Source organism: Pectinophora gossypiella, chromosome 17 (assembly GCF_024362695.1).
Source record: "Pectinophora gossypiella chromosome 17, ilPecGoss1.1, whole genome shotgun sequence".
NCBI lineage: Eukaryota > Metazoa > Arthropoda > Insecta > Lepidoptera > Gelechiidae > Pectinophora > Pectinophora gossypiella.
Window position 1 is genome coordinate 9,842,562 of NC_065420.1, and position 26,335 is coordinate 9,868,896.

At 39.9% G+C, this 26,335-nt stretch overlaps 3 protein-coding genes and 1 non-coding gene across 5 annotated transcripts in view; 2 read left to right on the forward strand and 2 right to left on the reverse strand.

Moving 5' to 3' along the window:
* The window catches only part of LOC126374664 (GPI ethanolamine phosphate transferase 3), a 387,485-nt gene that overhangs the window by 348,329 nt on the left and 12,821 nt on the right, over positions 1-26,335 (reverse strand). The gene's annotated exons all lie outside the window — the stretch shown is intronic.
* Positions 1,204-20,940, forward strand: LOC126374628 (dynein intermediate chain 2, ciliary). The gene is made up of 17 exons (XM_050021317.1): positions 1,204-1,284; positions 1,530-1,640; positions 2,862-3,066; positions 4,149-4,277; positions 5,677-5,796; positions 7,022-7,146; positions 7,397-7,531; positions 8,143-8,272; positions 8,708-8,875; positions 9,247-9,390; positions 15,540-15,649; positions 16,840-17,017; positions 18,702-18,930; positions 19,427-19,526; positions 20,098-20,231; positions 20,552-20,645; positions 20,810-20,940. The coding sequence occupies exons 1-17, from the start codon at positions 1,204-1,206 to the stop codon at positions 20,894-20,896; spliced, it is 2,280 nt and encodes a 759-aa protein (XP_049877274.1). The 3' UTR covers positions 20,897-20,940.
* Trnat-ugu (transfer RNA threonine (anticodon UGU)) lies at positions 20,398-20,470 on the forward strand. The gene has a single exon. It is a non-coding gene; the product is annotated as a tRNA-Thr (tRNA).
* Positions 20,924-26,243, reverse strand: LOC126374678 (ribitol 5-phosphate transferase FKRP). The gene is made up of 5 exons (XM_050021390.1): positions 25,421-26,243; positions 25,045-25,227; positions 24,406-24,578; positions 23,545-23,824; positions 20,924-22,823 (listed from the first exon to the last, which is right to left on the reverse strand). The coding sequence occupies exons 1-5, from the start codon at positions 26,162-26,164 to the stop codon at positions 22,701-22,703; spliced, it is 1,503 nt and encodes a 500-aa protein (XP_049877347.1). The 5' UTR covers positions 26,165-26,243; the 3' UTR covers positions 20,924-22,700.

Here is a 26,335-nt window from a genome sequence, read left to right on the forward strand (position 1 = left end):
TACATCGAAGTGCTTTCAGACAACATCCATATTCAATATTCAACATCGTATCGATAATCTTCTAAATGTCCAGTATTTTGGCCTCTGAAAACTTTGACTCCACACCCATTGCTGCAATCTATCCGCGTGCTCTAAACGCGCTTTCCTCTTGTTCTTGCTTTTGTCTCGTCTGGTTGATAAGGACGAAGGTGGTAGTTTCTCGAATATTAATTGAATGTGGTTACCTAAGATCGCCCCTGTGTGCTAGTTTTAATGTATTGTCGCACGATCCGTACCATCCCTGTACAAGCTTACACCAGCCACGGGCTAATTAGAATTTGGTGACACGCCCACGGAGAAATTTGCAAAAGTTTGTACAGGCGGCAGCTAAAACGAACGCTCTTTGTTTCTTAAATTAAATTATACATTATCAAGATTTTCTGTATCAGGCAAATTGTTTAAAAAAATGTTTATTTTCCAAAATTAAAGGTTGACACCAGAGCTACTAACGTCTCAAACCTTGAGGTATAAAGTAGCTGGAATGTGTAGAACTTACATATAAAAGTAGATGATGAATGAACTTTAAAACTACAATCAGTTGTCGACACATCGGAAACCTATCATCTATAGCGCATGCCATGCTTTCTATGTCTTCCATAAGCCTAAATAGAATCTAAAATAGGAATATATCATTTTATAATTTCCACAAAAAATCATCAACATTTGCGAAGCCATCTCTACATTGCTAGTGCTAGAAACTATGCAGTGTTGTTTGTTACGTGCCTAAGTAATGTTGTGCGGAAGTGAACATAATCGTTAGTCGCTTCTGTTGATGCAACCCTGGTAGTCGAGTTTGCATATTCAGCAACCGCGGTAATAAACTTGAATAACAATAAAATGTCGTTTGAAAGCGAAACCGACGTAAGTACCACTGAAATATTAAAGTAACGACATTCTTGTTCGTGATTAAGAAAAGATATTAGCCACAAATTAAAAGCACAATAAAAATAACTTAGTTTGGTAAGGCACGCGAACTCAAATCGTTTATTTACGCTTTTTACGCTTCCTAAAAATGCTACAAATTATTTATAGGCGGGTTACATGATCCCGTTCAATAAAGAGTTGGCTGGGGTATGCTAATGTCTTGTATTTAGAAATTCGTAGGACAGTTTGTGAAGTGGATTTGCTTGAGACGTACCTAAGCTTGTGTGCTTGCTTGTTAAAATGTTGAAGGCTATGATCAAACGTGTGCTTAACCCAGACGAAGAGAGGGCGCTTCTTGCTAAAGCTGTACACTGCCTAGATGTACGTGTGCATGATCAGAGCATCGTCTATTGAGGTTTTCTACCGCATCCTCAATTTGATAAAATTGTTTTAAATAAAAAAGTACTTATATACCTACAGATGAATTGGATTCGAATAAAGAATCTTAAACTTTAAAAAAGACTGATTGTTCTTTGGTACTTTTTGATGTGTAGACAAGCGGTCGAAAATCTCACAAACTTTTTCAAAGCCTTCAAGATGACTAAAATAGTGAATGTTGTATTTAGCAAAAGCAAGAGGCCAGCAAGTCGCGAGGGAACATCGCCGATGATGACCTGGACTGGCTCAAGCCGAGAGCCCTCATCAAGCCGGATGACCAGGAAGAAGTCCCTGAGGCCGTGAGTTCTTTACTTCATAGTTTTTGTAATAAGCTTTAAATCACTTTGTGAGATTATTCTTTGTTTAGTATGGAAATTTGTAGGCTGAATCGCCGCATTTCAGAATCATTCTAGCCGTAAAGATCTCCACCAACACGCACTGAAGCACCGTGGTAGAGTATGTTCTATACTCCCTCCGGTTTATTGTGCGATACAGCAGTGGCACGTATAGGTGTTAGTGACACCGTAACGAATACTGAGGGAGATGATTCAGACCATGATTCTGAGTTCATATCAAGTAGAATTTCCTGTCGGAAAATTCATGATCGTTTAAGTGATTTTTTATAATTAAGTATTTCAGTTCTATACTTTTGCGACAGAAAATACCATTTGATATAAACTCAGAATCAGGGTCTCAATCACACTCAAAGTTTTCGTTACGAGATGTCACTAACACCCTGTACACACGGTCACGAGCATTACTAATATGTATACACTTTGGTACCATGTCACATTAACTTTTTTGACAAATTGAACTGTAAGTCTCACTAAATGTCAAATATGTTAGTGCGACAGAGTCCTAAAGTGGGTACATTATATTGCTCATGACTGTACAGGTGTTTATGTTTATTGTAACAATAAGAGGAGAAAAATCACACGCGTATGACGTCATCAATAAACATGGTCAAACGTCGTACTCTTGTTACACAATTAAAATTCAAATTCAAAAATATCTTTATTCAGTAGGTAACATAGAACAGTTACACTTTGAATCGTCAGTTTTTACATAACGAACGTCTCATCCGCCTAAAACTACTGCAGCTTCTCACAACCTATATAGCCGGGGAAAAGAAGCTGCAAGAAAAACCACGGCACAGGGCCCTAGACGTTCTTTAAAAAAAATAAACATAAAATATTGTTATACATTTGAGTAATTTAGCTGCCTAATATCAATTCTCAGACAGTTAATCCCATGCATTCATATCTTCTAAATAATCACTAACTTTATAAGAACCGTTTTTGTAAAGTTTTTATTTAACTACTGTCTTAAAACAGTTGAAAGGCAAATTCTGAATGTCAATGGGAATCTTATTCGTAAAATTCGTAAATTAGTCAATAATAAAAATAAGATTATTTTTAATCATTTAAGTTAGCTTCTATTTTTAGATTCTTTGACCAGTTTAGCCCATTATACTAATGACCAATGAATCATTAAATTGTTGTTATATTTACTTCTGACAGGATCTGGAAGAAGAGGTCGGTCGTATTCTATCTTCACACAACGCCCAGTGGGTGGCAGACGAGGTGGCATACCACTACGGCAAAGGGCAGTTCGTGGTGAAGCCGAAGCCTACGTACGGGAAAGCGTACCCGCTGTGGACCTTCCAGGGAACTGCTATAAGGAAGGACTCGGATGAAGCGAAAGCACAAATCGCTGCTGGATACGGTCAGTATCAGTGCCTCGCCAAGTCCAGCAAAAACAATGGCGCATCGTGCCATCCTATTCTTGATAGTTTATATTCATGTATAAGTACATACAGGGTGTTAGTGACATCGTAACGAATACTGAGCGGAATGACTCCGACCATGATTCTTAGTTAATATCAAGTAGAATTTCCGTCGCATAATTCATGACTTTTTTGTGATTTTTTTTACATTATTTTCAAATCTATACTTTTACGATGGGAATTTCTATTTGATATTTACTCAGAATAATGAGCTGAATCAGTATTTGTTATCATGTCTCTTACACCCCGTACAAGTACGGTAACCATACAAGTACGTATGGGTGTCAATGACACCGTAACGGATATTGAGGGGGATGTTTCAGACCACGATCCTGAGTTTTTACCAAATGGAATTTCCTGTCGGAAAATTCATAAAGAATATAGTGTTTTTTTGTTATTTACAGTTCCATACTTTTGCGACGGAAAACTCCACTTGATATCAACGCAACATCTTGATCTGAATCATCCCTCAAAGTTTTCGTTACGATGTCCCTGACATAAATACATAGTCCAGAGGCGATTAGATCCAGGATGTTTTAAAGAATGATCAGGTTAAGAGCATGCTTGAAGTCTTTGATGAGAGTGGACGATGCGAAAGTGGTTCTGTTACATTATTTTCACTTCAATGAAGTGATGTGATATTATATAATAATTAGATTATTTAATTTTATTGCCTCAAGGTCGTCCATACCTACTAAAGTAGATACCTACATATCAGTTGTTTGCATTAAGTAATATAATATCACGTTGGTCTAACAGAAAGCTTGGTGAAGTGTGGGTACTTAGTTAATGTTCCAACACCTCAATTGGAATAATGTTGTGAGCTTATGGTTATATTGTTATATTTATCATAAACTAGATGACCCGACGAACTTCGTATCATCCTTTTCCATATTTTATCACCGTTTAAACTTTCCCTGGATTTCCACGAATATTTCAAGACTAAAATTAGCAGCCGTTGACGAGTTTTAGCGAAGCTAAAGAACAGCAATTTATTTTTATATAAATAATATATCTGCAGGTATGGTAAGCTTCGATGACGCTGGTCCGAAGCGAGTGAAGGTGAAGAAGTCAGCAGCTGAAGATGAAGAAGAGGAAGACGAACCGGAACCGGAGCCACAGCCGCCGGCTGAGGAAGCCAAACCTGAGGGTACAGTGAATCAATACGTCTAAACTATGACTATTTAAAATAGCCATAACGAGTATTCGTATATACGGTCTATTCGTCACGCCATTGGCCTCGTATATAAATAAATAGACTACTAATCTCTGTAACATAAAAAAGTGTCCGCGCAGCGCATGTTTTTTTTTTCTTAGGGTTTGGCTTCGCGCGGCTTGCGCATTTGCCACAAACAAAGTTAGGGAAACGGATTAGAAGGAAAAACAAGGAACGTAATTTGGAAAAGGATCAGAAATTGACACTAAGCGACGGCGCGTCGCGTCGTGACCAATGATGTGCCGTTCCCGAGAATGTTCCCACTTCGGGAATGTTCCGTAGTCCGGTAGTAAAAAGGCGCAAAACTTATTTAAAAAAGCTTTATTACATAACCTTAAAGCAAATAAGACTGAATACAAGAAAGAACAATTTGAAAAATAAAGAAAAAATACATTAAATAAAAAAAAAATATATTTATAAATTTTAAATTAAGTATCATTTCTTGCTAAGTAATAAATTTGAAAAAGAAAAGCAGCTAGTGACACTAAGAAGTTTTTATAACACTGGTCGTGAACGTCAGCTGTGTTTCCGTTAGGGGATTGAGCGGTCAACGATACAAGCTATCCTAGCTAAAATAAATAATTTAATGAAAAAATAAATAACTTGCGTTAATATCGACGCAAGTTTCAGTTTTCAAGCTATGGCGCGTCAAAGTTATAAAATTCACCCCGTTCCATACTACTTACTTGAACGCGACCGCATTAATAACTTTGTCCATCACCCATTATACTGTTCATCATTTATTATTCTAGAACACAATCCAGTCTGTTTTTACGACAAGCCTGGGAAGATAAGTAACTGAAAGCGTTTCATGTTGTTCATACGCTCCCTAAGCAAATTATTGTTGAATTAGAAATGCTAACCATATTAAAAAGGTTAATCTTATAATTGACAACATTTCAAATTTTTAAGCCGTGGTTTTTTTGTGCTATTTCGAAAGTACTTGTTTAAATAGAAGACACGTATTTTTTCTTTTCAAGATTTTTCCACTAGAAGTTACAAAAAATATTTTTTGAAAATTGGATTCTGCCATTGACAGAATGAAGGCAGTATAATGTAATGTACCTTTGCATGCGTATTTAAAACAAGTCGCAAACAAAGTGTCATGTTATGTATGACATTTACTTTTTTTATAATTTTTATGTAAAGGTCTGAACTTATTATGCCTTCCTCTTCTGACCTCGTGGATTTTTCAATATATTTCTATTATTACTGAATTAAAAAATCTGAAAAAATGTGTTTTGTGTAAATCATAGAAATATCTCGAAATGGTTTTCGATTTAAGGCACCTTAGTAAAAATGAAATGTTGTCAATTGTTGTAATGTAATGCAGAGGTGGTAGAAGAAGCGGCACCAGCTAAGGAGGAGGCGCCGCCTCCGACGGGGGAGCAGGCCGAGGTCGCAGAGGGGGAGGCCAAGGGCGAAGGGGGTGAAGAGGCCGAACCAGAACAGAGTAAGTCGAGATTTTACTTAAAAACCTGCATTTTTTTTCTGTAGCCTAATGAATGTCCCACTGCTGGGCAAAGACCTCCCCTTCTCTTTCCAACCCTCCCTGTCTTGGGCATCGCTCTGCCAAGTGTGCCGGAAGGCGTCCAGGTCGTCCTTCCACCATAGTCGTGGTCTGCCTCGACGTCGACGACCAATCAGATGTAATTTTAATACCTACCTAAGGTAAAATTAAAAGTTTCAATCCCTACAAATATCAAAATTAACAGCAACACCGTGTAACTGTTTTGTTTATGGTGTAAATAAATTCCTATCTTCTCTTTTTGAAATGATTAAATTAACAGCCTCCGTGGTCTAGTGGTTAGAGCGTTCGGCTCACGATCTGGAGGTCCGGGTTCGATTCCCGATGGGGACATTGTCGAAATCACTTTGTGAGACTGTCCTTTGTTTTGTAAGGACTTTTCAGGCTTGAATCACCTGATTGTCCGAAAAAGTAAGATGATTCCGTGCTTCGGAGGGCACGTTAAGCCGTTGCCGCGGCTATTAGCCGTAAAAACACATCCACCAACCCGCAGTGGAGCAGCGTGGTGGAGTATGCTCCATACCCCCTCCGGTTGATTGAGGGGAGGCCTGTGCCCAGCAGTGGGACGTATATAGGCTGTTTATGTATGTATGGCATTAGTGGAAAAAGTAGTCACTGTAGTCCTGTGGTTCACCGACTTGCTGCTCAAACTGGAAGCGCCGGTTCGAACCCCGAAACTGAACTTGCATCAAACAGAAAGCTCGGAGAGGTGTGGATACTTAGTTCATCTTGCGATTGATGTACCGGACTACCCGGATTGGGATATACCTATACGAAAAACTTTTTTTTTTTTTTTTAAATAAACTTATTTATGAATTGTAAATAAGAAAAAACGTAGTTAATAATGAATCAAAAAAAAATTCAAAAATATTTATTTTTTAAAAATTGGCTTACAAAGTTAGCGCTTTTTGAACGTCAAAAAATTAAATTACATATTATGTAACTAGCTGTAAAACTACTATCACATCGGAATCTGTAACGCTGAGGGAAAGACGTTCCGAAAATCCGACATGTTATCACGTTTATCTATGACGTCACAGGTTGCTTTTTCATACAAATTCCATAGTAGTTTCTTGTTTTGACTCCTTTGACGATTAGTAAAAAGTAATTGATGATTAGTTGGGAAGCCTAATGATATTCTATGTTGCAGAGGAAGCGGAATTAGGGGATCTTGGTGGTGAAGAAGTCCTGGACATCAAACCCAGGATCAAAAAGCTGGCGAACCAGTTCAACTTCTGCGAACGGGCCGCGCTCACCTATAACAATCCTAAAAGAGTTGGTATTATTTAAATAGATACATAAACTCACGCCTATTTCGGTCGTTGTGTGACATCTGACGCCTTGTGATTGAAGGCTAAAGTAAGACCGAGAGGGGGTGAAGTAAATCTAGCTCAGCCGCTGGTGCGGAGCGGAGAGTTGCTACGTACGTTGTTGTTACGTACTATTATTTCTTATTCTACGCTCTCAATCCAACGGAGAAATAAATGAGTATTCAAGCTAATGTATACTTTATTGTACACTATAGTCCGTGGACACACAAACAGTGCCTCCGCCTCGTGCCACGTACGGGGCCACTGCCCTGCAGTGCATCATCTTCGACTATTACCAAGAGGACTACGCGAAGAAGCTCAAGGAAAAGGAAGACGAGAAACCAAAACGGGTAAGTGTTATTTTGCTTGCGGAGTTTTAATCGTTAAAGAAAATGATTGTGTTAGAGCAGTGTTTTCCAAACTGTGGGTCGTGGCCCACCAGTGGGTCGCGAGCGAATATGGAGCGGGCTCTGTCTGTAGATCTACACACCAACTAACAGAGCCAACACTTTGTTAAAAAGGTGAGTGGTCCGCCTCATAACCCACACGATAGAATAAGACTACTTCGATCATAAACCTCGCATATCAAATGTACAACCAAACTCTGCAAAAAAAATTGTCGAACTGAACTTGTACTATCTACATAAATAGGTACATATAGGGAAGTAGGTGTAGTAATGAATAGTACATAGATCGAAATAATTTCGTATGGACAGGAGGAGGACCTGGTGGCGTAATGATTAACACGCTCGTCTCGATTTGACAAGAGCTGCGGGTACAAGTCCCATCGAAGTTGGAATTTTTTCGATTCAATTTTCTCTTTGTGAGTTTTCCTAAACACGGGTCTCTCGAGTAGAGTAATCGCCATTTTCATTACTCCATAGATAGGGCGTGCAGAACGGTGGTTGCACCAATCACACGGGGAAGTGCTATAAATAACAAAAATCATTTATATTTACAGTTGCGCAAGAAGTCGACAAAACACATAAAGTCGGAACAGCAGATACACGATGAACAGTTGGCACAGCGCATCCGTGAGGCGTGGACCATCCTGGAGCGACTCGTCAACCAGAACATCTACGATGACATCGGTATAACATTTTTTTTTTTCACGTGACTTATTGTGGATTTGCCGCAGATGCCATTAACTACTTGGCCGGACAAATGGGGAGCGCTGAGGGCTCGACTCGAACGAATACCGAGGGGGATGATTCAAACCATGATTCTGAGTTGATGTCGAGTGGAATTTCTCTAAAAAATCATGAAAGTTCAATCAGAATCATGATCTGATTCGTCCCTCAAAGTTTTTGTTACGATGTCACTAACACCCTGTTGGTAGGGTTGCTATTACGATATCTATGTGTGAAATTAAAAAATAATAATATGTAATAATGTAACGTGCAATGTAATGTAATGTGTGTAATGTATTTTTCCCTAAAAAAGTAGCATGGAAATGCTGCACCGACAAGAGCGCGTGGCTCTTAAAATTGATGATGATGATGAAGTAAATTCTATTTGTATCACAGCTCAAGACTATCGTTACTGGGATGATCCGTCAGACGAGTTCCGCGAGGGTATGGGCTCCCTGCTCCCGTTGTGGAAGTTCCAGTTTGACCCCATGCGAGTGCACGCGGTCTGCGACGCGCAGTGGAACCCTCACTACCAGGACCTATTCGCTGTCGGTTTCGGCTCTTGTTAGTACAGATCTCTTTTTCTTCTATCGTGTGGATTGTTAGTACTATATCTACCCTGGTATCAGGGTTATTATTGAGCCGCCAAATACCCCTGACATGGCTTATCTAACAACTACGTACTTACATCAGTAAGTAGTAACCAGGACCATCGGCTTTCGTGACTTTCCGTATCACTTTCATCTTTCAAACTGATTTTTGAAATAGTCATTTTTGTAATGCATTCGAACTCTGGACCACCTGATCCGGAACCTCCAAACCCTTTATCGCGAAATGATTTTAATTATGACTAGCCAAGTTATTCAATTCTCGGAAATCTACACCAACTTCAAATTTACCAGAATTTTTGACTGATGAAAATACTCTTTTTCTAGTGGACTTTACCGCCCAAGCCAAGGAGGGTTGCCTGTGCCTGTTCAGCATCAAGAATCCAGCCTACCCCGAGTACGCGGTCTTCACCGACTCTCCAGTCATCAGCCTAGACGTTTACACTGAGACACCTTATCTTATTTGCATTGGTAAGGATTCTTTTTTCTTTTTCACGTGACTTATTCGGACAAATTGACCTCGGACCTCGGTAAGCAAAGCACATGTAGTAAGTACATAGATTCACACAAAAGCTTACAGCTGCAATCCCTTTTATCGCGTGGGTTGTGAGGTGGGTATCAGGGATGCTATTCAGCCCAAAATTTCAAACCAAATGTCTAAACCGTTAATCGGTTTAGATGAAAATTGGCACATAGGTATGTAGATTGAGATCCAGCAGCCCCCGATACCGACCCCGCCGGCGTGGTCGACGATTTCCCTCATTCAGCGCTTATCGCTATCGACCTACTAGGGTCGATTAATTCTTTCAAATATTTTTCCTCTCAGACGACGCCCTGAGCCGAGGTTCGCGCACAACTGGGCACCCTCAGGCCTGTTGTCTTAAACGTTGTACCGGGTGAGAGCCTTCAGCGCTCCCCATTTGTCCGGCCAAGTAGTTAATGCCATCTGCGGCAAATCTACAATAAGTCACGTCAAAAAAAAAATGAGACCCAGCAGCAGAGTTACCGAGCAGGCAGACTCCGCGATAAACGCCGCGGCTTTTTACGATTTAATCTTTTCCAATCGTTAGGTTTGCAAAACACTTATTTAACAAGTTTTGATATTTGATTACTATGATAAGTGGGTTTTGGAAATTGAACACCATTAGAATATACTATTACCTACTTGTCTTCTAAACTTCTAATACACTATACCAATCTAGCAAAATTTCTACTTGAAACCGAATACTTTTAAGTTACAAGGTAATTAAATCATTTTATCTTGGATGCTAATTTGATAGGCGTTGAATCCTTATGATTGTCTAAGTAATTACGCCTTTGGATCGAGTTTGAATGAGAGACTTTCCAATCGGCGTTCCCCAAATACACGATAGATGCCGTTGTTAAGTTTTTTCTTCGTTTAAACTTCCAATTTAATGCATAACAGACATATGCATCTTTTATCTCTGTTTATGGGTATAATCATCACCAGCCCATTAACGTCCCCACAGCTGGGGCACGGGCCTTCCCTATGGATGGATAGGGAGATCGGGCCTTAAACCACCACGCGGGCCCAGTGCGGACTGGTGGTTATTAACGACTGCTAATGCAGCCGGGACCAACGGCTTAACGTGCCTTCCGAAGCACGGAGGAGCTCGAGATGAAATTTTTTTTTTTGTGGTCACCCATCCTATGACCGGCCTTTGCGAAAGTTGCTTAACTTCAACAATCGCAGACCGAGCGCGTTTACCGCTGCGCCACCGAGCTCCTCAATCCTTATGGGTATAAACGATGACACTTTTTATTACACCAAGGTACAATTACAACTTCCACCCATTATTATTCTGATCAAAATAAAGAGAAGCAATATACTTAGGGTGGTATTAATAAACTAATCTCAGCTTCGAGACTGATCGTTTCAATGTGACAGTTCTTATATAAAAACAGGGACTTGAGCATGATCTTGAGGGCAGTCTCAGCTGAGATTAGTTTATTAATACCACCCCTATATTGCTATGTACCTGCATAGCAACATCATTCTATACATAATGTGATCCAAATATCAAGCAACAATTATAATTAAAACACATAATAACGGGTTCTTACCGCGTTTAAATGGGGATATGAGACTCCCGATATTTCGACACTGTTGCAAGTGCCATGATCACGGGATGACTGATGAGATTGGAGTCTCATATCCCCATTTAAACGCGGTAAGAACCCGTTATTATGTGTTTTAATTATGATAATAACCGCGTAAACTTAAAACAATGTTTAAGCAACAATTAGTTTTATATATGCTTCTGCCATTACATTACATTTTTGAATAATTATGTACCCCAGCAATAAGATAATAGGTAATTACCACGTTAAAAGTGCACAACGCCATCTGTCGTGTGTTTGGGGAACGTCGATTGGAAAGTCCCTTATTTATTTATTTATTATTATTACAAGTTCTTATAGCTAATTTACACCACTATCCAAAACAGACCCAAAAGAGCGTGTTAACGCGATAAATTGTTTTTAATGCAGTGTTACAGTAGCAACCCAAAAAGACCGAAGCCTGTGATAGGGTTAGCTACAAATTTCGTCTTAAAACAATGACATAAATATTCAGTAGGTAGACAGCGCGGCGTAATTTTAATACAAAAAAAAAAACTTAAAATAGATATTAGGGTGAATTGCAAAAGCGAAAAAAAAACTTGTCTTGGCTGAGAACGGTAGTGCAAAGTTCTGCTAAATGATTTTGAATATTTTTTCTGGGTAAAGTAAGTAGTCCTCTACTTTGGCAAAAAAAATCATTCAGTTTCAGCAACTGTAACACGCTGAAAAAATTTTTTAAAGTGTCATTTTATCATTTCGGTAGCTTGTCCGTAACCCATTATCGCTTATAAAATGTCTTGCTCTACAATTATTTTCTATTATTGGGATTTAAATTGATAGAATTTCGTTAAATTATTAAATAATCTAACAACAAAAACTATTTCTGTCTGTTTACCTTCCTTCTCATACATTTGACAGGCAGTTAAATTTTGTCCGAAAAAAAGTTATCATTTCAGAGGACAGTAAGTTTTGGTAGAATAACTCCGTCAACATTGTTTCTATGACACCTCCTTACCTGCCAACACCTCGCATTGGTTCGGCTCGACCGCTAGACGTGAACATACCCGTCACAGCGTGTAATGGTTTCCCGCCAAAAAAAGAAATTTATCATTTCGGTGATAGGGGGACAAAAAAAAATCAGTAAAAAATCATTTCGGTAGCCATTATAACTCGTGTTAGATTAGTTCAATTTATTTCATATTGATGTGTTAAATCGGCTGCAAGTACTGTTTTGTTTGAGAAGTGTCGATTTTTCGATAGTTATTTAATTTCACAGTTTATACAAAAATAACCTGTTTTTTATCATCTCGGTGTTATCATTCCGGTGGATTCGGTGGACTGAAATGCCAATAACAGTCCATGGGAATGATAAGTAACACTGAAATGATAAAACCGTTAAGTTTTAGAGATCCGTGTGTTAAATTTTAGTTTCGAATTAGGTATTGTTTTAAGAGCCTTTTTAACAGTTCTGTGGAGCTATTTTATTTTTCCTCGAGATGATCTCATGGTTTTCCAAAACCATTTTGGGTGATTGGAAAACGTCATATAACCTTCTATCAAACTCCTCTTTCTGCTTTTCTCGGTAACCTTGAATACCCAGACTTATCCGTTCTTTAGATCCTGGTGGACACTGGCCTGGATAAAATAGTTTACACCAGTGTCTACCGATCGCACAGCGGTAACTCTGAGACAAGCAGGTTATTCACCTACCTCAGTAGGACAGTGGAGTTGGCACGGCGGAGGTATCTTTCAGCGCAACTTGTTCTTCTCCGGGACTCCAACGCCCACCAGCAAGAGTGGTTGTTCCCATTCCAGAAGACCAACCATGCTGGCAAAGAGGCGCAAGCTTTTGCCATGTGTGGCAAAATCTCTCACATCTGGTGAATTGCGTTACAAAGATACCTGACGTTGCTAACTATAGCGCCAACTGCTTGGACCTTTTGCTGATAACTGATCCGGACCAATATCAATCTCTATCAGTGACTTCCCCCTTGGGAATATCCGACCATTGTCTGGTGAGATATGTGTCTGTATATTCCCCACCTAATTCTAGCCCCAGAGGATCGAGGCAAATATGGCGACACACGCTAGCAGATTGGGATGAGATGCGGCACTTCTTCGCATCCTATCCTTGGCGTGAGGTTTGATTTTCTTCAAAAGACTCTACGAGCTGCGGAGATGCCATATTAGTTGTCAGGCAATGGAATACTCTATCCCATTTTCTGACATATCATCTGACGATAAGGCTCGCTCATGGTACATCGCGGAGTATGCTAGTGCAGAAGCTCTAATATGCCTCCTAACATGCGGGCTCTGAAAAGTTCCCTGAATACCGCTGCAAAGTCTTGCAAGAAGACAATGCGCAGGGCACGTTTCGACAATATTGGCCAAATTGATGCCAAACTGACTGAGCTGGTAGTAAAATCTTTTAGCCGCTAGTCAAATCGGTCGAAGCAAACTTCTGCCGTATAAAAATGCTTCGCACACTAGACGTAAATAAGGTCAGTAGTCCTGATGATATCCCAGCAATAGTACTGCGGAACTGTGCACCTGAATAGTCTCCTACTGACACGCCTCTACCTGCTCTCTCTGGGTTCAGGACAATTCCCGAAACCATGGAACCTTGCCAATGTGCAATGTATGCCCAAAAAAGGCACTCGTACCAACCCTGCTAACTACCGCCCCATCTCGGTACAACCGCCGCTAATCCTGAACAACCGCCTCCTGGCGTACCTTGAAGCCAACAATTTACTCGGAGATAGGTCAACTGATGTTCTTCTTGTGTATGCTACACGCTTATGGAGTGAGGCAATCTAGAATCAAGGCGAGGATCTTGTTGTGTCCCTTGATATATTCAGGATCCCTTCTAGCCTATGTAATTGGATAGATAGGGATAGATTGATTCGGGTAGTAGTTGATGGGTGCTTGTCTGATCTACATGCTATTAATGCCGGACTCCCTCAGGGATCTGTTCTCTCCGCCACGTTTTTTCTATCAATGATCTGCTGATTATGTCCGGTATCTTTAAGCATGCAGACGATAGCACAGTGACGGAGAGATACATGTCCAATGCACGCGTAAGCACCAGAGATGATAATGCCCTCAGAGAGGATCTTGTGAATCGTGTGAAACTGCCCCTTAAGTCCGTCTCAGACTGAGATGACAACAAGTAGGTTGGACTCAACGCTTCCATGACCCAGGCGTATCTGTTCACCGCAAAACGGAGTCCTTTCCTCCTGACTGGGACTTTCCGGAGTGAATTACCTAATCTCGAGCTCTTGGGTATGGATATAACTTCCAACTCGTTATAATCTAGGAGACTTGAAGACTAGGGTGAATAGGCATTTGCTAGGTAAGTGTGATCCACCCTAGACCACATCGTCATTTACCATCAGGTGAGATTGTGATTCTACGTGAACCTATATTATTTAAAAAAAATGTAGGTAAGTAATAAAGAAGCAATGACAATAGCCACAAAAAAGACATATTGACAATAAGCATCATCCCCCTAGCATGATCCCGATTTTTCACAGGGTCCGCTTACCTAACTTGAAGATTTGACAGGTCCAATATTTTACAGAAGCGACTGCCTGTCTCACCTTCCAACCCACGAAGGGGAAACCAGCCCAATACACATTAGGTCGCATACCTCCGAAAATGGAATTTTCGGGAATGTGGGTTTCCTCACGATGTTTTTCTTCACCGCTGAGCATGTGACAATCATTTCTGATCTAAACATGAACCTGCGACCTCAAAGTGAGAGGCAAGCGTTCTACCAACTAGGCTATTAAACTATTTTTTATTTAGTAAGTATTGAACTATTTATCTAAGAATGTATAAATCGATCTCCACCAACCCGCAGTGGAGCAGCGTGATGGAGTATGCTCCATACCCTCCCCCCCCCCCCCCCGGTTAATTGAGAGTAGGCCTGTGCCCAGCAGTGGGACGTATATAGGCTATTTATGTATAAATCGAACTTCACTTTGTACGGAACCCTAGCTAAGCAGCACAATTTTTCTTGACTGTATCATTTCCGTGGGTTAATTTCATTTCAGTGGACTCATTATCATTTCAGTGTACATTTATATCATTTCGGTGTACATTTATATCATTTCAGTGGGTACTTATCATTTCAGTGGACTCATAAAAATTCAATTTTAAATATCTCAGTAAGTTTCGATCGTATTTGATGCCCACTCACGCACATAATTCAAAATAGGTTAAAGTTTTATTTGTCGTCAAATATGTGAAGAAAAGTATTAAAATAAAAAATCTCACCGAAATGATAAAAAAATGAGACTTGTTGAAATTCACCCAATTTAAAGGATTAGTAATTAATTTAAGATTATGTAGTTAGTAACTAATGCTAAAGTTAGTAACAACATTGTAAACAAATTATTTTAAAAGCTCAGAGTAAGCATACATAAAATCATCTAAATCCATGTTTAATATAGAAACTGTTTTAGTTTAAAGTTGATGTTCTTAACATTATACGGCTACGAGTCATTGAAGCACTGAACTAAATTAATATGTTTCAGGACAATACGATGGTAATGTGTGCGTGTACAATGCTCAACTGTCATTCGAATCCTCGTACCAGTACAAATCTGACTCCGTGAGGGATAAACACAGCAATATTGTTTGGGAGGTGAGTACATTAGTCATTGTGCCGTAGTAATAAGAAGGGGTTGCAAATCCTTGAAATAAAACGTGAACTAGACACGACGAACTTTTCCTGGTACCGTGGATGGTGCAGATTCCCTCTTGCCTTCCGCCCCGCAGTACTCTGTCTGACGCAAGTGGGATGCGCCCAGAGTAGTGGAGGGAAACCCCTATTTTTCCCTAATAAAGTAACATGGAGAGTATTGAAACATGCTGCACCGACAAGAGCGTGGCTCTTAAATTGATGATGATGGTGCAGATTAACTGCCTTTTGACTTAATAGGCTAGTTTCCAACTAATCAAATCAATTCCTTTTTACTAAACGTCAAACACGAAATTACTAAGGAATTTGTATGAAAAACGCACTTATTATTACGTTTTTCTTTATTAAAATACATAAATAAGTTAAATAGAAAAAAGAAAACGTTTTTTCTCAGTTTTACATTTGTATGTATTTAGTAATCATCAGAATTTCATAATTTATCTTTGACCTAGGAAACTACCCAATTCTCGCGCTTTTTTTTTCATTTGACTGAATTGCCGCGCCGAGGCGATCACTTTCTATGCACACTGAAAAAATAGCTTTATTACCATTCATCATCATCATCAGCCCATTACCGTCCCCACTGCTGGGGCACGGGCGTTCCCTATGGATGGGTAGGGAGATCGGGCCTTAAACCATCACGCGGGCCTAGTGCGGATACCATATTACCATTATGACAAAGTTAATTATTGTTCTACAAAGACAACTCGACTGCACGGGACTAGATGTCCCGACGCCCAGAGCCGTGTTTAAATGATTGCAACACTTTACCTATGAGAATTATATACCTAAATATAAAGTAATTAAGTTATTAGCCCTCGCCTGTGCTTCTTGTCTGCACTTACTCTTTTTCAGCTGGGGCAAGTGGACTGTAGGGTTGCTTGTAGGTTTCGAGCTGTCTTCACTACAAAATAAACACCTTGGTACTTGAAAGAGCACTTTTATTTGCCGTAAGACGCGGAGCAATACAGAGCATAATAGTACAGACACGAATGTTAACAGGTAGTGACGTCACCCAAAAATCTAAGTTTGTATTTTTTAAATATACTGTGTTGGTATTGCCAACACCCTTAACCGCAGTATCTTAAAACAAGCGAATACCTATAGATAAATGATTACAACTATTGCATCAGGTACGCTGGGGCCCGCGTCTTATCGACGGCGAAGCATCATTCTTCTCCATATCTGGCGACGGGCGCGTGGTCCAGTGGGCCGTGATGCCAGGAGAGCTGCAAGCTACCACCATAATCACCTTACAGTCGGATGTGCCGCCCGTACCAGGCCCGGACGGGACTCTCATCAATGTTAACAGTAAGACGGTTTATATGATACCGTTGCTTAAATACAGATTTGTTTTTGCTGGGACTGAAGAAAACCCGCGGTACAAGTGAAGAATTAGTTTATTGGTCAATCGTTTAAGGTAAAAAAGACTTAATAAAAACAAGTAAATAAACAAAAATAAAACTAGCAATGATGTATGCCGTTTCCAGTCGGAATCTTATTGGAATTTGCGGGTTCGCAACTAGCGGGCCTTGCGCGCATTAACTCGGCCAATCGCTGTCGCGCGCTACGTCGCCGTTCCTCGCGTCGCTCCCCGCGCCAACCCCCGCCGCGACCCCCGCAGATTGTGACTTGCAACAACTCTCGCATTATCTTCAGCCGCGAACTCATTTTCTCTGCTGTCCTTACCAGATACCATAGAACAAGAAATAATACTACGTACGATACAGAATGGTCCTAAACTTTATAATGTTGCTGATGATAGATACCGCGTAGTTCAATGAGGGACTTTCCAGGCTATGTTCATCAAAAACAATATAGATAGATAGTGCTGTAAGTACATATTTTTGAGGAGCTCGGTGGCGCAGCGGTAAACGCGCTCGGTCTGCGATTGTTGAAGTTAAGCAACTTTCGCAAAGGTCGGTCATAGGATGGGTGACCACAAAAAAAAGTTTTCATCTCGAGCTCCTCCGTGCTTCGGAAGGCACGTAAAGCCGTTGGTCCCGGCTGCATTAGCAGTCGTTAATAACCACCAATCCGCAGTGGGCCCGCGTGGTGGTTTAAGGCCCGATCTCCCTATCCATCCATAGGGAAGGCCCGTGCCCCAGCAGTGGGGACGTTAATGGGCTGGTGATGTGTGATGTGACCTTCTAATTGATCTTTTCTGTATGTGGTAACTTATAAAATGGCTATTAGTTTATATTCAGTTATTATTATCAGCCTGACAAAGGCCTCCCCCATGTCTTTCCAAGTATCCCGGTTCTGTGCGAGCTCTATCCAGTCTTTTCGATAACCGTCGAGATCATCGCGCCATCGTTTCCGGGGTCTACCACGTCTACGGTGTCCGTCCTGTGGTACCCAGTGCGTGATGATCTTTGCCCACCGTTGCGGATGCATGCAGATATATTCGATCCGGATATATTCAGTTACTATTTAATAATTATTAATACTGTCATCATCATCATCACCAGCCCATTAACCTATGGATGGATAGGGACATCGGGCCTTAAACCACTACGCGGGCCCAGTGCGGTTTGGTGGTTATTAACGACTGCTAATGCAACCGGGACCAACGGCTTAACGTGCCCTCCGAAGCACGGAGGAGCTGCATTTTTTTTGTGATCACCCATCCTATGACTGGCCTTTGCGAAAATTGCTTAACTTCAACAATCGCAGACCGTTTACCGCAGCGCCACCGAGCTCCTCATTCTTCCTTCCTATTAATTAATACTGTAAGTTACCCGAAAAAAATAAAATAAAATAATTTCATGGATAACAGACATACTTATTTTATGCATCTTTTACCTTTGTTTTTGGTTGTAAATGTTGATTCTTTTTATTACAACATCTTCCACCCATTACGAGTATATTACCTATTCTGATCAAAAAATCTTTATTTAAGCAATATACTTAGGTAGGAACGTAATTCTATACATAATGTAATCCAAAAATCCAAATATCAAGCAACAATTATTTTTATAAATGCTTCTGCTAGGTTGCGGCAGCTGCTTCTGCTTCCACCCAGAGAAGCCAGACATCTTCATGGTAGGCACGGAGGACGGCATGATCCACACCTGCTCACTCAAGTACAACAAGAACTACGTACACTCCATCAAGGGGCACCACATGCCCGTCTACAGGATCAGCTACAACAATTACAACAACAGCATCTTCGCGTCCTGCTCCGGGGACTGGAGGGTCAAGATATGGGAAGACGGCAGGGAGTGAGTATAGACCTGACTTTACGCGACTGCGGCGAAACAAAATAAACAAGCACGAGATTAAACAAGATAGCATTTGAACTATTATTTATCCAAACATTACTACTTTTTTATTTTTACTTTTTTACGGCCTCCGTGGTCTAGTGGTTAGAGCGTTAAGCTCACGATCTGGAGGTCCGGGTTCGATTCCCGATGGGGACATTGTCGAAATCACTTTGTGAGACTGTCCTTTGTTTGGTAAGGACTTTTCAAGCTTGAATCACCTGATTTTCCGAAAAAGTAAGATGATTCCGTGCTTAGGAGGGCACGTTAAGCTGTTGGTCCCGGCTATTAGCCGTAAAAACACCTCTACCAACCCGCATTGGAGCCGCGTGGCGGAGTATGCTCCATATACCCCCTCCGGTTGATGGAGGGGAGGCCTACCCAGCAATGGGACGTATATAGGCTGTTTATGTAATGAAGTTGTAGCACTAAAATAATGGATATTTCTAACCCATAGTGAGCCTCTATTCATGTTTGAGCTGGGATCCCCTGTCGGGGACGTCAAATGGGCGCCGTATTCCAGCACTGTCTTCGCTGCATGCACGGCTGATGGAAAGGTAGGTAACAAAAAGAAACAACGAACTCTTCCATATAAATAAATTAGCTTTCAGCCTGCGACTTCGACCGCGTTTTCTTCGGTTATGGTGTTGGTACTTATCGTAGAATATAGGTCACATCACTAATTTAAGAGCCACACTCTTATCGGTGTAGCATTCTCCGTGCTACTTTTTGAAGGGAAAAATAGGGCAGTGATTTCCCTCTTGTCTTTCGCCCCGCAGTACTCTGTCTGACACGAGTAGGATGGTTAGAATACAGGTGCTTAGATAAAAAAATAGATAAAATAAAATATTATATTTTCAAGAGTATTGAAAATAAACGGCTTTTGTTTTGATCGTAGTAACTTACTACTCTTAATTCTTGAACATGAGTTCAAACTTCACGCAAACAAATATCGCATTCAATTTATAGTCTTCAGCAAAAATTAAACGCCTGCAATAATATAATGTGCAACAAACCTCCCTCTTACGTACGAGCTTTTGCTATTAACATTTGAAAGTTCTCCATTTTCTATTTTGCTACGTAAGAATAATAATAATCCTAAAAACTATAAAATCTTGTCCCAATCAGGTGTACGTGTACGACTTGAACGTCAATAAATATCGCCCGATCTGTGTGCAAGCAGTTGTCTCAAAGAAAACCAAGAAACTCACTCGGATCGATTTCAACAAACGGCTGCCCGTCATCGTTTGTGGAGACACTAAGTAAGTATCAAACAATGTTATCTATCGTCTGTTTTTATGTCAAAAGTGTACAAAAGTACTTATTTACCAAACCCGCTCAATAACCGTACCCGAAGCTATGACGTCATCCCAAGTCTACAGCTGACGCCTGTTGAATGTATACCTCTATTTCGTCTGGCCACACGTAGCCTCCATAGCTCAGGGGTTAGAGCACTGGTCTTGTAAACCAGGGGTCGAGAGTTCAAATCTCTCTGGGGGCAATAAGATTTCTTTTTGTAGTTTCTTTTTGTATTATTATAATGTTGATAAAATAATAATGTCATTTTAATGCAATGTTTTAGGGGAACAAGTCATGTTTTGAAATTATCACCAAATCTGCGAGTCATGTGCAAAGCGCCTAAGAAACAACAAGGATTGGACCAGCGAACTTTGCAGGTACAGATATTAATAAAATAATAATTAAAATTATTTATTTAACGAGGATAAAGAAATTTATTTATAAATAAAAATATTGGTTCTCATAATAAAATAAACCAAAATTAATTAGTTTTACAATGGATTGCAAATTAATTTTGATATTCTTATGCATGATATTCCAGATAATAAAGTTGGATAAACTGCTAACTCTCGTACGAGACCCGCCCTTCACACCCGGCGTTGTCGACGAGAAATTCGAGGATGATTAATTTTTTTTCTTTACAAGTTTTTCGAACAAAGAATAATGCATAATGCCTATTCTTCTTTACCACATTTATACCACCGATTTACTCTTAATTATTTATTAGAATTAAAAATAAAACGCTATCATATTTATTACATCGCATTATTATTATTCTAATAAAGCTCAAAAAAATAATAAACTCAAAATCAAAATGTTTTACATTTATTATTGAATTTTAATTATTGCTTATTCAGTTACATTGTTCAGAAATATAATAATTTTAAATGCATTTCTTTCAAGATTGTAGCGTGAAGGTAACAATAATATTACGCCATTTTTATAAACTCTCGAAACAAAACAACGCCGTTCAAAACAGCTTCCAATCAATATAATTACATTACAATATTACGAGACTAGTCCTTTTTAAATATATTGAGATCTTCAAAACTTTAAAATTACATTTATAAGCGATTAAATACTCATGAAATACGCGCGAAAATGTATTCACAAATTCCTTACTTTACATGTTAGTAGCCTGCACTTAAAAGCCAATGTTGGTAAACTAGTAACAAATAATAAAATATCTACATACACTACTTTGGAAAACTTATTCTAGTCTAAATTACAAGACACGTTCAAAAACTTATATCTACTGAGACTTATTATTTATTCGTAGACTGAGAGTGAGTTTCTGCGCACCGCCGGAAGTCAATATCATAGTGTCACCGTAAAAATATCCAAGAATCGCTTGTCTTTTTGAAAATAGACAATAGTTAGAAAATATGTAAGTTGGAAACTTACATAAGATCCAAGTATATTTAAAAAAAAATTAAGCGATAAGGCCGCCAGATTGTACTGTATCTTTCGTCCATGTGCGTAAAACTTGTTTTGTATGTTGTGTGCAATTAGTATATTTGTATTTTGTATATTTGCAAAAAAAAACTAGATTCTAGGATATTTTGCGGTGACCGGTAGATCTTCCAACACCGATGGTTGACCTCATTACCGTTAACGGAAAAATATCTTACGATCTCTGGTCTGGTCTTTTTGCAAATATCCAGTTAAAACTTACGGAAGTTGACGACATACATAAGTTCTAACTGGATATTTGCAAAACGACAAAAGATTGTAGGATATATTTGCGTTCACGGTAATGTTATTCAGTGGCGGCTCCAGCAAAATATTGAGATGGTGCGAGACCTCACAGTGGTGGCCCTCAAAATACAGTTTTTTTTTTTTTCGATTACTTTACGGTTACGGCCACTCATTAAATGTATGAGTTTTATTTGGCCGGTAAGAGGTCTAATTTACAGGGCAGGTGTGCCCAATCCAGTTACTCCCCTGTAGATCCGGGGCTGCCAGCTAGGGTGGTCCTGTCTTGGCTGATTTTGCCCAAAAAAACCGCTCGCATCGCCATAGCAATGTTTGTTTTTTTTTGGGCTGCCACTGATGTTGATAAAGAAGTACTCCGACACTAATGATGTTGACGTCCCGTGCTCTGAAACTCGCCCTTATATTAATTGCTTTATATTAAAAACTGCTAAAACTCGAACCGTGTAATGGCAAACAAAGCCAGCCTGCTGGTGTCTAAAATATATCTAAAAGCCTCCTTTATCTGACTAGAATATAACTTGAACTTGTTTATCAAACCACAAATGCATAAAATTAGAAACCAAAGCAACTTACGAGGTCCTAAGAGTCATACCGATAAAACTGATCAAGAAACTATTATTTCAGTGACAAACGTCTATCAATTTTTAGTTATAGGCGACAGGTTAGCTCATGGGTGGACACTGCAATTATCTAATTCTCTACGGAGATTTGTCTGCTTATGGATAGAGCAGCTTGGGTCCGATCTTGTCGCAGCGCTCGACGGCCGACGCTCCCAGTTTGAGGTCAAGGAAGGCGCGAGCGTCGTTCGGTGCCGGCGCCTCGCGACCTGCGAATTGTATCTGAAAAAGATAAACATTGATTTAGACAAGCATCTTGGACCGAAACAGATGGCGCAGGTGATTCAACATAACGAGAGATTCGCGATACGAAAATGGCACGGGACCATCTGCCACTAACTTCACCTTCAGAGCGTGTGGTATTCCTTGTCGCTCTCGCATTGATTTATAGTCGTGAAAAAAGTGGCTCGTAAACACTGTTAAAATCATCTGGAAAAGATGTAGGTATAATTTTTGTCATTTTTTTTTGTTTATCATTATTTTCTTGCGTATAGTTTGGTGTGTGGCTTGATTGATGTTGGTTGTTTGCGATATTTGTGACCCCCAAGCAAACTCACTTTTATTTAAACCAAGAATCCGAGGGGATAGGGAGAATTGGGTAGTTTCCTAGGTCAAAGATAAATTATGAAAGTCTGATTACTAAATAAAGACAGATATTATCTAAGTTCTTTTTTCTATTTAACTTATTTAGGAATAAAAATGTAATAATAAGTGCGACATTTTATCACGTTCTTCTATAACGTCCCAAGTTGCTTTTTCATACAAATTCCATAGTAATTTCGTGTTTTGACATTTAGTAAAAAGTAACCGATTTGACTAGTTGGAAACTACCCTATTTTTTTATCACGCCAATGGCAATGACTAAACAGGATTTTGACACTTTTCTACTATTAATACCTTAACCGCTTTCAATCCTTGCTGCTCTGAGAGTAAAAAAACTTACCTGCGCAAGCGGATGCAAATGCCTCTCAGGAAACTCGCGTTGATGCGCCAGCACCCAGTCTGCGGGGTACATGGTACCATTCCTGGCCGCGAATGGTAGCACTAAGACGTAGATTCGGTTGGTAGCGGAGTAAGCGACGCGGTAGTAATGTCCTTTAGTGGCTCGTTCCCAGACGAAGCCGTCCGTGTCGGCCCCGCCGCGCTGCAGCCAGGTTACGCGGGATACGTCAGAGGCGTGGATGCCTATCTCGACGTATTCTGCCCAAGGGAGTAGGTCACCACTGCAATACATTACATAACTTAATTACTAAGGTAGTCAGGGAATTTTCGTGTTTTAAAAATTCCTTAATAGGTTTTTTTTTCAAATTGTTCTTTTTGTACTCTGATCCTATCTGCCTTGAGTCCTTGAGGCTAGGTAATAGATAGATATATCTATAATTATATAAATTTATAGATATTGTTAACAATATCTGTACAGGTATAGGTATGCCCAATACAATATTGTAACATAAATGCGATTCAATATTTTATAAAACAAAGCATAGATAACATCCACTAAAATAGTTTAGAGACCGAACTTAATCTGAATTAGGCTTGTAAGTCGACTTCATAATTACGTTCGACTATATCATTAATATAGCACAAGGCCCTAGTGACAGGAGCACAGTCCCCAATATTCGTTCTCGAGGGCAACACCTGGGACATTTGCGGCCTCCCCGCCTTGGTCTCTAACGTCGCGTCTCTAGGCACTTTCAAGTGTAACGCGTCAAGTATCTGAGGGTTACGAATCATTCCTCTAAATATCTTAAAGACATATAAAACCAAAGCCGGATTTTGTCTAATATATGTATAGGCAACTGACCGTATAACAGCGCCTAGTAGTGACGTGGTCTCGAGCCAGCAACGCGCGCCGGCCTGCAACAACGCGCGCAACACATGGCCCGCCGCGCGCCGCATGTTGCGGCGACAGCACGGGGGCGTGTTACGGCCGGAGAGGATGTAAGATGGAGTGCCTTGTACTGCTGGGAAGCAGCGCTGTAAAGATTGTATATCCTAATAGTTAGACCACCTATTGATTGCCACCTAACAATCATGGTCTACATAGTAAGATTCATGTGTACTAAATCTACTTAGGTAACATAAGTTACGCAGTGCTCAGATGTACTTGCAAAATTTCACTATTTTTATTGTTAGGTAAAAAATAATGGTACAGGCAACAGTACACCCACAAACATTTGTCTCAATGCCAAGTTTTCACAGTACATCACAATGTTGACTTGTATTTTTTACTACACTATAAACTATTAACAAAATGATTAATGTTATTTAAGACCAAATTGATAAAAGGTACAGTGAACCATGCATCTAATCCTGTCTTCACTTGAATAAGGGAACATTACTGTAGTAATGTTGATGAATGTAAATGCCTGACTTGGTTACAGGCTACATGCCATTATTTTGGATAATTCATAATTATCTTAAAATCAAAAGCTATGCTCACCTGTGTTTCCCTCTTACATCCAAACCACTGCACCCTGCCATCTTCCCTAACCACAGCCTTCACCCCGAGTTGCTTGTACAGGGCCACTCGGTGATCCCGCATATGACGGGATGCCTTCTGTTTGGCCGCCGGTGACTTGAGGACACTCCGTCCTATACCCAACTTACTGTCCAATATTTGTACCTAAAATGTAACAATAAAAAATTAAAAGAATTTATTTAACTTCCTAAAACTAAGTAAAAAAATCTAAGTTTAAGAAAAACATTATAAAATGGAATATTTCATTTTTAAGCACAGTCTTTATTTAATTACAATTTAAAATATAGCCAATTGAAACAATACCCCAAATAACAGTGTATAATTTCAGTTTATTTACCTTCACATTTTTCACCACAGATTGTAGATAGAGTGCCTCAGGAAAGGGAAGTGTAAATGGGTCAGGCAATGTATGTAATAGTGCCGTCCTCAACAAAAGTGCATGTTGCCCGTGCACAGCATCACAAAGCTTGCCCGATACATCCTTACTGTACTGCAAGGTCCAGTCTTCATACTTCCACTTAACTTGCTGGCATATAAGGCGAGAGCTGCCTACTCCTATAGCTATAGCGTGAGTTGGATAAGTCGTGATGGCCGCCGCCGCCGCCTGCAGCGTTCGGCGCACCGCTCGGGTAGCATCAGGTACAAACAGCACAAATTCAGTCGATACATACGAAAGAGGCTTCAATTCCCGCGGCGAAGCGTTTAGTCGCAATTCCAAAGACACTACCTTCACGTTACGAAGCGTTTCGTTTGAGGCGGAAAATGGGAATGGAGGATACGGAGTGCTTTCAGACACGACCACCACGGGCATGTTAGGGAAGGCAGAAACGAACGACTGCACACTATCTGCGACGTCATTATCAAATTCCTCGAATTGACGAAACACAACAGTCAACAATTTAGATACGTGGCGAGACGGGCGAGGGTGCACGTTTGAAGACACAGTCGCTGGATTTTCTGGATAAATTCTATATTGAGGAAACAAATAAGCGAATACGGAAACAATCGCTATAATGGTCAAAATTACATAGAGTTTGAATGTTAGACGGCAACGGAGAAAACGATAGAGCATTATTTTCATTCATAAAGTAAATCATTTCATTGATAATTTTATTTTTAACACAATAATCGAACAATTCGACAAAACAACGCGCGCGCACAACATTCAAAAAAATTGACAGGTGGTGACATTACATTTTTCTTTTTTTGTTGCCATTTCTGATAGTTTTAGCTGTTGTTGTATTCGTCAGCT

Bases quoted from the DNA above. Each gene is read 5' to 3' on its own strand.
- LOC126374678 (XM_050021390.1), bottom strand. From the start codon at position 26,164: ATGAAAATAATGCTCTATCGTTTTCTCCGTTGCCGTCTAACATTCAAA. The intron at 24,579-25,044 runs GTGAGCATAGCT...CAATCTTTACAG, and splicing joins GATGTAAGAGGGAAACACAG to CGCTGCTTCCCAGCAGTACA. The intron at 22,824-23,544 runs GTAAGTTTTTTT...TATCTTTTTCAG, and splicing joins ATTTGCATCCGCTTGCGCAG to ATACAATTCGCAGGTCGCGA.
- LOC126374628 (XM_050021317.1), top strand. From the start codon at position 1,204: ATGTTGAAGGCTATGATCAAACGTGTGCTTAACCCAGACGAAGAGAGG. The intron at 4,278-5,676 runs GTACAGTGAATC...AATGTAATGCAG, and splicing joins TGAGGAAGCCAAACCTGAGG to AGGTGGTAGAAGAAGCGGCA. The intron at 20,232-20,551 runs GTAAGTATCAAA...GCAATGTTTTAG, and splicing joins ATCGTTTGTGGAGACACTAA to GGGAACAAGTCATGTTTTGA.